The sequence below is a fragment of the Conger conger genome, chromosome 7, assembly GCF_963514075.1.
Source record: "Conger conger chromosome 7, fConCon1.1, whole genome shotgun sequence".
NCBI lineage: Eukaryota > Metazoa > Chordata > Actinopteri > Anguilliformes > Congridae > Conger > Conger conger.
Window position 1 is genome coordinate 30,350,096 of NC_083766.1, and position 16,354 is coordinate 30,366,449.

The window sequence follows — 16,354 nt, forward strand, 5'->3', positions numbered from 1 at the left end:
AAGTGTCGAGTGGTGAGCATGTTCTGTGTAAAAAGCAATGACACAGCACCACTCTGGAAAACTGTGCGTCAGGAACTATCATCTTGAGGCAGGTCATGTAAGAATGCCACAGTGCTCGTTAACTTGAATTTCCCCGCCTTTTGAGCAAACTAAACTCATTGAATGACACTTTGTATAATTCCTTTTTTTCTGGACCTACATATGGAAATGACGTGATTTCATTGCGCGTTCGGCCCTTGTGCTCCCACCTGCTTTAGCGGCTGCCTCGGTGGAGAAGTCGGAGGCGAAGGTCTTGAGCACCTCGGCCACCTCCTCCTCCACGAACAGGCCGATGAAGTTGGAGGACGTGTAGAGCTCCAGCGGCAGGGGGCTGGGGAACCGGCCTCTCCACTGCCCCACCGAGGACTGCAGCGCCTCGCACAGAGCCTCCACCTTACCGTCCGCACACTGGGGCAGAGAGCACAGCGTACAGCATGAGGGGCAGCACAGTCTTACATGAATACAGCACAGCCTGAGATAGAGCACAGTCTTACAGGAATACAGCACAGCCCGAGATACAGCACAGTCTTACAGGACAACAGCACAGTCTTACAGGACAACAGAACAATCTTACAGGATAACAGCATAGTCTTACAAGAATACAGCACAGCTCGAGATACAGCACAGTCTTACAGGACTACAGCACAGTCGTACAGGAACACAGCACAGTCTTACAGGACAACAGCACAGTCTTACAGGACAACAGCACAGTCTTACAGGAATACAGCACAACCTTACAGGAATACAGCACAGTATTACAGGAATACAGCACAGTTGCACAATCCCCACAGCACAACCGGAGATACACTATAAGATTTCACTAACCTATACCTACACTAGTCTCACCCACTGAGATGCAGCACACTAACCTATACCTACAGTACTGTCCCACACTGGGAAACAGGACAGAGCACAGTAATACACTGATATCCAGAGATTACATCTCAGCAGGTTGTTGTTATTATGATGTGCAGTTGTTGCGGTTGTTGTTGTTATGATGTGCGGTTGTTGTTATTATAATGTGGAGTTGTTGCGGTTGTTGTTGTTATTATGATGTGGAGTTGTTGCGGTTGTTGTTGTTATTATGATGTGGAGTTGTTGCCGTTGTTGTTGTTATTATGATGTGTGTAGTTGTTGTTATTATGATGTGGAGTTGTTGCGGTTGTTGTTGTTATTATGATGTGTGTAGTTGTTGTTATTATGATGTGGAGTTGTTGCGGTTGTTGTTGTTATGATGTGCGGTTGTTGTTATTATAATGTGGAGTTGTTGCGGTTGTTGTTGTTATTATGATGTGGAGTTGTTGCGGTTGTTGTTGTTATTATGATGTGGAGTTGTTGCGGTTGTTGTTGTTATTATGATGTGGAGTTGTTGCCGTTGTTGTTGTTGTTGTTATTATGATGTGCAGGAGCTCCAGCCCCTGACCTCACCATAAAGAACTGGCAGAGGGTGATGTGGGGGAAGATGTTGTGGGCTTTGTTCTTGCCGCAGGTGAGGCGGGACTGCTGCCAGAAGTGGGAGAGCTGTTGTGCCAGGGGCCCGTTGGGCCGCAGGTACAGCACATACTCCCTGGGAAGGGGGTCGTCCAGGAAGGGGTCGTCCACATGGGAGAACAGCCTGGTGACAGGGGGACAAAAGGGTTAACGGGGACATTTAGGGCGGGGGAGCGATTCACAGAGACACCGCTGCACAGCTCTGCTCCTCCAGGCACTGGCAGGACTAAACCTGCTGAAGGACTGACACACTAACCTGGCTGCTGCACTTACCCCCTCTCTCCAGTAGGCGGCATTAGTAGGTAACCACACTGGCATACAAGTGGCACACTTATTTACTGGTATGAAACAGTCATCTGAGATTTTACTACTGCACACTTTATTAACTCAGGAGGTAAGAATGGTTGTCTGGCAGTCGGAGGGTTGCCGGTTTGTTCCCCCCCCCGGGTGTATCAAAGTGTCCCTGAGCAAGACACCTAACCCCGAATTGCTCCCAACGAGCTGATTGGTACCTTGCCTGGCAGCCTAGGTGGTGTATGAGTGTGTTTATGAATGGATGAATGAGAGGCACCCATAGTAAAGGGCTTTGCATAGAAGTACTATAAGAATGCAGTCCATTTACATAGATGTAAATGTGTGTATGCACACATGGAATGTGCACACAGATACACAGCTGTGCTGGCACGCGCACACATACACACACACACACACGCACGCAAACACACACAAGCAGACATGCACACACGCAGGGGTGTCATAAGGGATTGGGGAGTTAAGATTATACCAAGAGCCCTAACAAGCAGGGGTGCTCAAAAATGACATATCTGGGTTGGTGGGGCCCGATGTGTGATCTTTTTATGGGGCTGATAATTCCTGGTGGCTCCCCTGCTCACAGGCACACAGGCAGTGACACAGCAGTCTTTACCTCTGACGTCTTAGACTTTTCACCAGTTTATACATTCAACATCCAGAAGGGGGCAGCAGAGACACTATGATAGTTGGCTTGCCTCAGAGCGAGTGCTATAAACAGCAGCAGTTCTGGAGCAGACACATGTGGGCTTGTTAAAATATATGCCTACAACTATAACACATAGTGGCAGTATATGCGCGTGTGTGCGTGTGTGTGTGTGTATGTGTGTGTGTGTGTGTGTGTGAGTGTGTGTGTGTGTGTGTGCGTGTGTGTCTGTGTGTGTGCGTGTGTGAGTGTGTGAGTGTGTGTGTGTGTGTGTGTGTGTGTGTGTGTGAGTGTGTGTGTGTGTGTGCATGTGTGTGCGTGTGTGTGTGTGTGTGTGTGCGTGCGTGTGTGTGTGTACTCACCAGTCACAGGCAGCCTGCACACTTCTCCCTCCAGTGGACACCAATGCCTTCAATCTGTGTAAGAGAGAAAAAAGGACAAAGGCAGTCGATATTAGATAAAATTAGACAAAAAAGAACTTCACTATTGAAACCAACAGGACAGGAAATGAACACTGGAACACCAGTAAACAATAATGACATATTTCATCAAGCATAGACCTGACAATCTGCCTAGCAAAGCAATGCTAATGCAGCAGGCCCAGAATTATCGCACCTGCCTACCGGTGCTAGTCTTTGTAAGTACCGGATAGCCTAGCCACCTGTGACAGATCCACCGACTTACTGGCACATTCAATAGCCTCTAACCAGGGAGTTGGGTGATGTGTAGAGGAGTCATTGTGTTGCCTGTGTGATCAGGGAGACCTGACTCCTGAGACATTTGCCTACCTTCCACACCCACCTTCCATTTTCACAGGCTTAGGAAAACAGACTGCAGTCATATTCGAGGAGAGATACCGGTCATCGCACAGATGCCGCATGTAGGGTTGTGCTTCTGCACAGTTCACCAGGTCTGGGCAATTTCCGTCACATCACATGACCACTCTGCCCTGCCACAGTACCTTTATTGTTTATCCAACATATTTACCCAAAGTCACTTACATATTACACTAATCATGTGCCAATCTCCACTGGAGCAAAGAAAAGACTGAAGGAAAATAGTAGCAGTTTATAATGCTAACATTGTTCACAATATTACTGCAAAACAAAAAATAATAGGCCCATTTCTGATTTATACATTGTTTATAGGAGACAGAACATATGTGGGCAGTACATAAGTTTTAGTAGTTTAAGAAATAGAAGAATAGTTCAAGAATAGTGGTAGCGAAACAGAATCTTTAGCCTGGGAGACGCAGGTTATTCTTGTTGCAAGGTAACAGCTAGTCTAGCGTAATGCAGAAGCAAAACTTTTTTTTTAGAGCTTTCAATTCAGGGTGATGTCCGCAGTTCAAGGGTGACCGCAAGCAGCCTCAATGACTCAATGACCAATGTCACTCAGTACATTTCCCAGAATGCTTGTGGTCAGTGCGTGCTCACACTGCGTTGAGTGTTGTGAGGGAATGCAGCCAATTAAATACCTTCCTGATATCACACGGCCTCTCCCTGCCTCTGCTCTGAAGCAACTTCTGTATGTTTTAAAATGGAAAAGTAACAGCTCAAGCTATTTCTCAAGAACCCCCGACTGCAACAGGGGGCGGTGGAACTCAGAAAGTAAAACATCAAAGGCTCTCTGGCTAACGATGTTATGGGCAACTGCATCACCATCATGCAGTATCTCTATCCCCCACTCCCCCTCCAACCGTCTTTCTTCCCCCTCTTTAACTGCTCCTCTCTTGCCGTTTTCAAATTGTCACTCTTTTAACTCTGTGTATTCTTTTCACAACGCTATTCTATTATATTCTAACTTTCTCTCTCACTCACTCTCCATCTCCTCCTTTCTCACTCCCTCATTCTCTCCATCTCCTCCATTCTTGATCCCTCATTTTAAGGTTTCTGATATACCTTCCATGAGGCTAAGCTGTTCTAAGGCAATTCTCTCTCTCTCTCTCTCTCTCTCTCTCTCTCTCCCCCTCTGCCCCTCCTCGAAACACAATAGCCACTCTGGTTTCACAGGTCTCGTTTACAGAAAGTGTTAAAATATTACCACTGGCTGTTTTTGTGGGGCCTCAACACACAGCAGATGACATACGCAGCAGCTCAACCTACACACTGATGCATTAAAACCGCTGAACAGATGAGCAGTTTGTGTGTTTGTGTGGGGAAAACAGCGCTGTAAACACATAAATGCGTGCAATACGTGCGGTTGTTTAGAATTTCTCAAACTACAAGGAATTTGGAAGAATGAGGTTGCTTAAAATCTGCCAACGCACACAGACACACAGGACATTAAGAGCTTAAGGATCTAAGAACGCTTGATGACAAGAACAGGCCGCTCAGCCCATCTGGGTTCGTCATTTGCGTTACGGTCCCCACAATTCCATCCAAAAGGCAGCGCGCGAGCCGAGACCAGAGCCAAAATGGAGGACACGACCTACAGAACAGTGCGTTTGATGGCGCTCGTGCAATGTGTGACCCCATTAAGCAGTGTGTGAGTGAGAGGCCCTGCAGCCAGGCAGAGCTGTTAGCTAACCCACATTCGAGCGGCTCGGGGCCGCGGGCACGTTAGCCTCCCCAGAGGAGGGAGGTCCGCCTCGCTCTGACCTGCCCACACATTGCCGAGAGCCCCCTGAGGCAGAGACGCCAGCCTGCTTTACTTTTCTGGCCACCTTCGAACCGAAAAACAGCTTCCTGCCCCACTGCCCTTCAATAGATCAACATCTTACACTTACATTTTAGGCCTTTAACAGCCACTCTTACGCAGAGAGACACAGCCAGCAGTTTTTACATAAAACTCATTCATAAAGCCATATGTTGAGGTTAAACAGATTGCTCAAAGGTACAACTGCAGTTCCAGTACCTGGGCATTAATCTGCAACCTCGGCATTACAAAGTTCGCCCCGTTTCCTAACCACTGCACTACACTTTATCACGTCCATCTTCGGTCAGTGAAGGACAGAGACATCTGAAGATCCCGATCAGACCGTCTACACAGAGAGTAGAGCGACAGCACAGGAGGCTGCGGGCTCTTTTGATGTGACCACTGTGTGAACAACTAGGCTGAACTGGCACAACACCGTATGCATGTTTCTCCTGTGGCTTCTGAGTGATTAAAGCCTGCTCTTTTCTAGCCTGAGCTCTGCATGACTGGGTGACGGAAAAAAAATATATCTTTAATCTCTCAGCCAGGCGAAATACTAATCTTTAAACACATTTCTGTCTGCTTCTGCAGCTCTAAGCTCATAACAGGACCCTGAGATACATTTCCTCTTCAGGGTACAGATCACCGCCCACACACAAAAGCACACACACACACACACACACACACCTAGACACACACGCATAGCCAGAGACACGGATATGCACACACAACAGACATCCACAAACACATACACACACACACACACACACACAGACAAGCACACACACATTCTGATCTAGGCAAAGGCTAAACTGTGTCGGAACACACAAGCTTACATGAGAGGCAATACGTAACAGAACCTTGTCTGGTCACAGATCCAGTCGAACTTCCCTCCTACACAAACCATTTCACGTCTAGAGGCACTGCCAGGACTGAAAAAGTGCTGATAAAATCATTATTAATGAGGCCTCTTTCCAAAACTGAGCCTTTCTGAGTTCCATTTCTTCCTTTCTCAAGGACAATCAGCCAGCCATTCAAACCCAATGTGCATGCACATGAATTATTGAAATAGTTTTGTGCTCCTCACAGAATTGCAACCAAGACACAGTCCTGCACCTTTACAACTCAGAAACTCTTATACTTTCGACCAATACACAAAAAAACTAGAGACACTCACAAAACATTCACCCCTAGACAGAGGTGAACCCCCGAGTTCAGAGCTGATGAACTCTTTTACGGGTCGGTGAGACTATATTAGAAAAAAAAGTCATTTATTGAAACATTTTCTGATTCAAAACCATATATACAGTGCAACATCAGTATGAGCAATTCATTAAAGCCTAACATCATCTTATAGGTTTCACAGAGCCATTTAAAAAAAAAAAAACATTGGATAATCAGAAAATGTTTTTAGGTTGTTGTTTTTCCAGTGGCTTTGGAATAAAGCTGGCGAGTATAAAATGGCGGTCAGACATCAGCCGCTTGAGGTTACGGTGTTCCTCCAGGACAGCCTCGACGCGTGACTGGCCAAGAAGAGGAGTCAGGGCCGCGGAGCACCTGAGACCGTGAGGAATGTGAGCTGAAGACGTTGGGCTCCACGCAGCTCTGCCCCCTCATTAGTCACATCTGTCCTGCAGCATTTCACCCTGCTCAGTGCCGGATTCCTGAGAGAGGGGAGAGAGGGGCCTTTCATACGCTCTTGGCCTGGCCTGTCCCCAGTGCCGACTGACAGGCAGGCCTTCAGACAGGAAGTTTCTCCGGAGGGGGAATAATTGGGTTCATGTGCTTGTGTGCGTGTGTGTTGGGTGCGTATGTGTGTGTGAGCGTGCATGTGTGTGCTCATGTGTGTGTAGGATGTGTGTGGGTGTGTGTATGCATGTTGGATGTGCGTGTTGAATGTGTGTGCACTTGTGGATATATGTGCGCCTGTGCCCTGCACGTGTGTGAGAGAGTATGAGTGTGCTTGTGTGCGTTTGTGTGTGTGTGTGCCCCTGTGTATGCGAGTATGTGGGGCGCATGTGCTCCGAATGTGTGTGAGAGCATGATTGTGCTTGCGTGCTCTTGAGCGCAAACATATGTGCATGTGCATTTGCACGTGTGCCCTGTGTCTGTGTGTAAGTGCATGTGTGCACGTTGGTGCTTGTACATACAGTATGTGTGCGTGTATGCAAGTGTGTGCATGTGTGCGCGTCCAGAGCAACACTCCCCCACCCTTTTTCCAGAGCACCATTTCCCATCCCCTACCAGTGCATGTGTCCGTTTGTGTGTGTGTGTGCGTGTATATGTGTATCCAGACCAACTGTTTTCCATCTTTCATACACATTTCCCATCCCCTTCCAGAGTAAGAACACAGCCCAGTCTGGCCTCCAAAGCCAGTCAATCGGCACGCCAGCGAACGGAAGGGCCCTGGAGTGCAGTCAGCGCCCCCCTGCGTCACCTCGCCCCCCTGGAGGGCGAAGGGTTAACCTCCCTGCCCCACGTGCAGTCAGTCCATCCTCCCGAGCCAACAGGCAGCGGAGCCCACAGCAAGGCCATTGTGACACGCGCCAACAGGCCCCGCCCACACGGCCGAGGAGGGGAAGGCCATCCGCGTGGGTCAGTGTACGTGGCGTCCACCTCCCGCAGTGTATGAAACAACAATATTAATAACACAAATAATGTGGAGAATAGTAATATGTAGAGGAAAAATAAGAATATGAAGAACAATATGAAGAAAAAGAAGAAGAACATAAAGAAATAGAATAATATGAAGAAGAAACAGAATAAAAAGACGAAGGAGGCAAATATTCTCTGTACTACACAAATAAATTCAGTTCAATTCAATTAATGTTTAGCACTTCTCACACCGAACGCCGTACAGAATAAAAGCCCGAGTTAGCTAATTACAATCAATACAACGATACTATTACAATTCAGGAACAAGCGCTTATTAATTACCCCAGACACAAAGCAAACACTTCTAATCGAGGGTACACAGCAGCGGTGCAGACGGAGATCCACATCCGCGGCACACACACCGCGCCGCCGGAACACTGCGGTGCTAAGGCAGCGCAGGCTCGCACGGTCATAATCCCCCCTTCGATCGATAAGGCCGTAGTCAATACGGTGGATGGATGGAAGCAGAGAGGGAAAGAAAGAAGAGAACTTCCTGTGTCCTCTGACCGTGAGCTACATATCCCCTCGTCCACCTGGGAAAGGAGAAATCTCTCCCTGAACCCCCAGCAGCCTCATTAGCACAGGCCTGATAATTCTGTGTGAAGTGCTCTGAGTCACAAAGAAGTAGGTCATTCCTCATGTCATTTTTTTATTTATATATTTTTTGCAGCTAGCCAGATAACACAAAGTAGGTTTTGAGGCCCTTTGACAAACATACATCTTTCACACACACACACACACACACACACACATGCACCCACGCACACGCACACACACACACACATTACAAATACAGGAAAACTCTGACTTTTGACATGCAATAGCTGCGGTTAAACTGGCTGTGGCTGAATACTATTTCGCGTTTGGCCCAGAAGCGGGATTTCTTAGTTTCAGAGCGGTGATCTTTTATTATTTCAGAAAACGTACCCCTCAAAGAGCACTTCTGAGATCTAAAGCAACCTGGGTAGGAGACTCCTGCATGGTGAGGCTACACACACAGCCTGTCCGCACGAGGTCAAAAGCTCAGCCGGGTAAAACTCCTGCTTCGGTTTGGAAGACTTAGTTATGACAACGTCCACTGTTCTGTATGGGTAGTCTCACGTCTTTTTAAAAGCAAGCAAGGACTGAAAAGCCACATTTGTGTGGCTGCCGAAGTCTGTAATTTTATGTTTTTTAATGTTTTTTATAATGCAGAAAAAAAAAAAAACCTATACTTGCATTAGGTGGCTTTTCAGCTGAAATCAACCTAAAACCTGAATTTCCTGAGAAAAGTGAATGTTAAAAACGAAATGCTTATTTATATTTCACACAAATAATTTTTGTACATCCTGCTATGTGTGTGTGTGTGTGTGTGCATGTGTGTGTGCGCGTGTCAGTGAGAGCCCTGCATATGCCACAATAGGAGTTCCCCTTTAGCAGTGCTGCCTGTGTTACTGACAGGAAAACCATACTTAGAGCCTATCAACGGGAGAGAGTGTGGTCTGTCCACACACATGCACCCACGCACACACAGAAAGACACATACACACACAAGTGTACGCATACACTCACACACACACACACACACACAGAAACAGACACAAACACACACAAGCGCACGCATACACTCACACACAGACACACCAGCAGCCATGAGAGGACAGTCGGCAGAAGTGGGAAACTCTTGGCTGTAAACACAGAAGTTTCAGTACAAACACAAACACGAAGCAAACAAAAATGGCCACAGCCATGCCCCTCTATTCTGTGCAAAACATATGTCTATATATGGACAGAGACCGCCGCTGAACTTAACAACATAAACTGCCTTCCTGCTCCATTGCCGGTACAACTAGGGCCCTGCCTGCATTTCCTCTCATCTCATGAATAATCCATTGGTCTTACCATGTTGTGTCAAGCAACACAGCAAGTAGGATCAAGATGTTATGATTTTTAGCTAGCAGCTTATGTTTAGAATAGCTCACATTCCATTTGCAGACCTCTTACTGCCAAACTGTTTAAAAATAACTAAGAGCATCCTGCACAGATGCACCTAGGTTACAGCTCCCACTGAGGTAAGGAAATTAAGCATGTTATTTTACTCTCAAAGGATAAAGGAAAACAATATTCATATCCTTCATCTCTGGACCACAAGACAAATTAACCCTACTCCATTTTAATAGCTTGATATGCATTTTGGTTGATAATAACTAAAACATGATGAACGGCAGATGGCTACCCACACAACACCTGACATACAGTGCAATCCGTAAGTATTTGGACAGTTGGGACAATCTCTGTTCTTTTGGCTCTGTACTCCAGCACACTACATTTAAAATGAAACAATGAATATGAGGTTGAAGTGCAGACTGTGATCTTAATTTCATTAACAACCATATCAGTTGATCTTTGTAGGAATTGTATCCGTTTTAATACAAAGTCCACCTTTTTAGGGAACCAAAAGTAATTAGTCAGGTGTATTCAGTCACTTCCTTTGTGCAGGTATAAGAAAGCTTTCAGTATCTCATCTTGATCCTAGGCTATTGAAAGCCTTTGAAGTCTGTTATGGGTGTTTGTCAACATGAGGACCACAGTCAATGGAAGTCAAGGAAGCCATTATGAGGCTGAGACATAAGAAACAGTCAGCGACATTGGCCATTGTGCTGTAAGACAGGGCCAAAAGAACAGAAACTGTACCACTGTCCAAATACGTATGGACTGCACTGCACGTCAACTATGATGGTATGATGTGAAGAGAACACAATAAAATCAATGGCAGTATACTGTGAAGGGGAGAACCAAGGAAGCACGCAGATGGGTCCAGTTAAGAAATGAGGAAGTGCTCGTATCTTTGCACTTCCTCAGTACACTAACACAGGGACTCAAATATTCCCCCAAGGCCAGAAGTACCCCTGGTTTTCATTCTTCAGCCTAATTAGGGGAAGATATAACCCTGATTTAAACCCCGGGACACCAGATGGGTGAAATCACTGGCCAATCAGAGACACAAATCAAACAATCAACTACAAGGTGGAAAAGATCATTTGCAGTGCTACCGTCCTTCGAGAATCATAGAAATGACCACCGCTTTTTATGCATAGTCCCTCCATTTCAGAGCGCCATAATACACTGGTAGGAAAAGGCGAGCATTGCTGGGCTGAACGGCATTTTCTTGCCACTGTGTTATGTTATGTTATGTTATTTGGGACAAATGGCTTCATGGCTGCTTCTGATTAGTCAGGTGGGATCAACCAATCGCTTCCTAACACTTCCAGTATCTACTCTTGATTCTAGGCTGATTGCCTGGACTCAGTTATTGGCATTTGTCAACATGAGGACCAGAATTGTGCCAATTTATGCTCTCTTTCTTCTTAGTGATGTTCCAAAAAGTTGAACTAAATGTTGTCCTGTGTCTGACAATTTCTTCCTAATTTCTCAAAGTCATAATGGCTTCCTTCTTTCATTGGCACAACTCAATTTCACAAATGCTAAGAACAATCAAAGCCAATCAAAAGCCTAGAATCAAGACTAGATACTGAAAGCTCTCCTATACCTTCAATAAGGAAGCGATTGAACATACCTGACTAATAAGAAACACCTGAAATTTGTCCCAAATGCTATAGCGTCACTCTGTATAAAAAGAGATGTAATTCCTATAGGGATCATCCAATATGGATGCAAACACTCTGCACTTTAACCTCATATTCATAGTTTTGTTTCCAATCCAATGTGCTGGAGTGCTGAACCAAAACAATAGAAATTATACCGCTGTCCAAATACTTAGACTGCACTGCACATTTTAGCCATTTAGCTGACACTCTTACTCAGAGCAACTCGCACTGAGGGGGATAGGGACGTACAGGGTGGACGTGGAAGAGGTGAATGGGAATTAGGGTGAGGAAGGGGGGTTCTATATTTCAACAGGATTTCCTGGTTCAATAATACATTTAAAAGTCTAAGTGAATACTTGTTGGGAAAAAAAAAACAGCATACACCCTACCCCTCCAGGAGCTGTACCTCCCACTCTACAGGAACAACTGTGCCTTGGCTCTGAAGGACAAATCAAAGTCTAATAATGGCTTTGACTTGTAATGGCACATAATGGCTAATAAGATGGGACTAGAGATTCAAAACCTCTATTCATTTTTAAACATTTTAGCCTTTACCCTGAAACTAGACAGCCGTGTTCCACGTGTGCCCCAAAGTTATAATGACACAATTGACTCTTACAGTTATCCAGTAGGTTTATTGTTGTTTTTTTAATATGTCTAGTCATAACGTAACCATGACAACGCCCCTGCCCATGGCTCCAGGTCACACCGTTTAGCCGCAGTGGAGTCAGCATTAAAAGCAGACGTTTCATTATGTAACCACAAAGGTTTCCACTATTATATGAAAGCAGCAGCAACACGACGCTCTCTGAAGGCCTATTTTTAAACCTAGTTTATTAAGGGAACCCCTCCACCCTCACAAGGGGAAAAATAGACAACCGGACATTTTGCAGGGTGTTTCTGACTCATTTACATAGCTCTCAATGAAGAGCGCACAACCATGATTAAGTGTGAAAACAGAACAAAGGTGTTTGTGCGCACAGGCACGTGTGTGTGTGTGTGTGTGTGTGTGTGTATGTATGTGCCTGTGCCTGTGGATTTCTGAGACAGACTAACCGAATCTATTTCATGAACTATTACATATCATATTTTCAGTTCTCTACAGATAATTGTTAGCAGAAAGAAAATCATCTCACAAAGATTGAAAAGCATCCTGTGTTGACAAGCTGTACAGCTGTACCCTGCTGGTGACCAGTGTCTTCAGGGGAAAACACCATCGCACTGGAAATATGAAAATACTTCATAAGGCTGGGCCTTAAGAAATAATACATGAGCCATGCGCTGCATGGGCACACAGCATGACTATTTCATGCTCTGTGTCATGGTTCTATGCTGCGTCCAAATTGCCCCATGGGGATCATCGTAAAGCAGTGATCTGAGCACAGAGACGCCAGCTCTCCCCCTGATTGGTTCCTCACATTAAGCCGGCCACTCAGACCACATTCAGTCTCTTGCGTGATCGATATGACCTCAGCATCAATAAAATGGTGAATTTACAAAATAAAAGTCTGGCTGTTCTGGCTGTTTGAGATTTGGCAGCACCTCATAAAAGCGCTTTTGTGTAAATTTGTGAAATGCTATTAATATTCAAACTGTGCGCTTCACACAACAAACATGTTTTTTTTCCATTGGCAGTTAAAGTTTGTTACCAGATCATCAGTAAGCATCAAAAGTATTTTTTTCATTGGCAATCACAAAAGAGGAGAAATTTGTACGAATGAGAAAGAATGTTGCAACATCTCGACTAGCAGGACATGCTCAATTATTTTCCGTTTACAAGCTGTAAACACACAAGCTGAAAAACTGCAGTATGTAAGCGTTGCTTTAATGCTACCGCCCACACGTCAAAAAAAAAAAAAAAAAAAGTGAGAATTTTCCAACCAGACACTCCTAGTGAGCTTTCTCATCAAGACAGAGGATGTTCAATACAGGTCTTGCAGTTTCTCAACCGCCCACACACTCACACAGACACACACGCACAACACACATATCGCAAACACTCATGTAAGCACACACACATACACCAAAACGTTTACTCGTAAACTAATTCAGGCAAAAGCCGAATAAATGCAACAGCACAGCATACACAGCAAAATTTTATGAATGAGTTTCTTCAATGAACGCTTCGAAGTGTTTGTGTTCTTCACATTTTCAGGAGCAAAACTGCCATTTTACCCGTGGGCAAACCTGCAATGCTCCAGTCACTATCCAGCTTTCCAAACAAGACTGTGTTCTACATGACAGTGTCTGCTCAGTGCATATATGTAAAGGTCCACAAATATCTATGATATAACTTACCCAGGTCTTATTTGTACTGACTACCTGCACAAGCAGCAGAAGGAATATCCTCACGAGAGGGTGATAATCTAATTAACATGCATGCACGCATGCATACACACATGCACGCACACACACACAGGCAAGTTATGCAGCATGGCACCATGGTAATAAAACCTCAACAATTTCAATCCTCAATTAAATCATAATCATAAATTATATGACTACGACTGTTAGTTATCGCAATAGGTTCAGAGCTGAAGACGTTGTGGCCAAGTTTAAGTTCTGGAGAGACCAGACATGGCCAGGTAACAGCTTACTATTTAAAACTAGCTGACTAGCTGACATTCTGTCACAAAGTCTCACGTGTTTCCTGCATCTGCTAAGACACTTAAATATCACAGTGAATAGCGTGAACAATTGAAATAGAAACATTGTGACATTATTGCTATAACAATCACATTTGGTGTCAAATGTCGCTGTAGTCGGTATTTTAGAGAAAGGAACATACAGTATAAGGTCATTTCCCCAGTCTTATTCACGGTGCATGAACAATGGAAGGTGTGTTAAACACATGCATGAACACAGATTAATTCTTTATTTAGGTCCACATTTACAAAATATTTCTTATATTATAAGATAGTATAAGGGCCCAAATATATTTCAGTTGCATTCTGATATCATTCACTTATGTAGCAGAAACTATACCAGTAGGATCTATGACACAATATGCAGAATAGATATTGGCATCTCAATTGCTCCAGCAAGAAACATTATGAGTATAGGAAACGTCTTCTCCATATACAGCGACTGCATATAATGGAGGAAATAGTTGCTTTGCTCTCCCTTTAGTCAGCCTGATTAACCTTAAACCTGTGACCACTAGCCTGTGGACATGGCCTAAACCTCCACTGACTTGACACTTATAACCTAGTCCAGGCATTGCTTCTAGTAATGGCTGGTACTTTAATTGATTTGCTAGATATGCTTCTTCCAAACTTGAATTGAATGCACACCATACTTTGAGTAGAACACACAACGCACACAGACACAGATATAGACACACAGTCTACACGGAGACAAGGTAGTTCTACTTTAAAGCCAGGAGCAGGAGACCCGGTACAGGCATATTCCACACAGGCTCTTCCTGTGTTTATGGCAAAGCTATACCATAATCGGATAATCTGAAATCATTCTCTGCACGTGACTACAAAGATATAGGACATATTTTTCATAAAAGCAACACATCTCAAATGCATGTATCATTTCAGTAAGTAGCAATTAAATATTACAATTTGTTGATTATGTACCTACATATTTATAGATACACAGTGTGTGTATGTGTGTGTGCGGGTGTGTATGCTTGAGTAAAAGAGAGCATCCTTATACATGCAACTGTATGGGGTGAGAATTATGGGACAATCTACTCATTAATAACATCTCAAAATGAGAAGAAGAGCCCAAATATTTAACAGAATGCTCACGTCACACCGCCCACGTTTTTACTCGCTGTCCCAGCATCCTGTCCTCTACCGACCCATGTCTCACTGACCCCCAACTCATTATTCAAGAGGTTAATCAAAACTCTCAATATTTCCAGTGCTGGTCTAGTCGCCTCTATCGCCAGCTCATTTTCATTTTTATTTGCGCATCATTAAGGTGATTCATAAAATGAAACATCAATGGTAAAAACCCCATCTGTTCCGCTGTCGCAGGTTCCTCGTGGGATATTACTGTCATTTTGTGAAACGATGTGAAAATGTCCACCTTCTGTGCAGCAGAATTAGTATATGGTTAATAGATTCCTGTGTGCTTTCTAATTCTGAATCACATCGCTTAGAAACATCAGCATAGGGACAGTTCCTTTTTCATTTCTTGTGAGCTATTACACTCTCACGTTTTTCATTTTCAATTAAAGTTGCTGTTGAGCATGTTTAAAAATAGACGCTCCACTGCAAATGTTCTCCTGGATAATTTGGCTGACTTTCCTACCACCTACCTTCTTGAAATATTAAGTTACGTAGGTGCAGTAAGAATGTCGGCTTGATTATCATGATCTATCACCAACAAACCCATACCAGTCAAGCCATGCACATCCTGTCATAACCAACAGAGTGCAACAGCATTCCTACACTGTTGTAACACAGCAATTATAAATGCAATTCCAACACAATATAATTCACAGGTTGTTATACTGGAATTTGTTGCCTCCCTGTTAGTGGACCATGAAGAGGCAACATAAACTACCTTCAGGAAGGGACAAGTATACACCCTCTCTGTTTTCTCCCACAAATCATAAATGCTTCATCCCCACCTTTCTGCAGTCTCGCTCACGCACACACCCGTGAACCTTATTCCTCACTCTGAGCGTGGTGTGGAACTGAGAATAGTTCTCCAATGAGTCAAGAGTCACCTGCTCCAGTGGAGTTTAGAGAGAGAACATCAGGTGATGTGAGGGAGATGAATAAGCAGACCTTATCGCTGACTATAAGTCAGAGTATGGAATGACAAGGTCAACTCAAGACCAAACAGACACACTGCATCCTCCCTGGACACCGATATTCTCAGGGCCGTTGAGAACATTTCAGTACGCCCCTGACCGGATGCCCGGTAGCTTGGGCCATGAGTTTGTACATTATTAGACCGAGACAGTAAAGAAATAGCTTGAAATGTTACAAATAACTTAACCTTATTACTTACAGACTTGGCTGAT

General features: G+C 44.5%; 1 protein-coding gene across 1 annotated transcript in view; it reads right to left on the reverse strand.

Moving 5' to 3' along the window:
• Nucleotides 1-16,354, reverse strand: part of ubash3ba (ubiquitin associated and SH3 domain containing Ba) — a 53,038-nt gene that overhangs the window by 11,857 nt on the left and 24,827 nt on the right. Inside the window, exons 2-4 of the mRNA XM_061249833.1 lie at nt 2,848-2,901; nt 1,468-1,654; nt 249-447 (exon numbers count right to left, since the gene is read on the reverse strand). Coding sequence (XP_061105817.1) covers nt 249-447; nt 1,468-1,654; nt 2,848-2,901 — 440 coding nt within the window. The remainder of the gene's footprint in view (nt 1-248; nt 448-1,467; nt 1,655-2,847; nt 2,902-16,354) is intronic.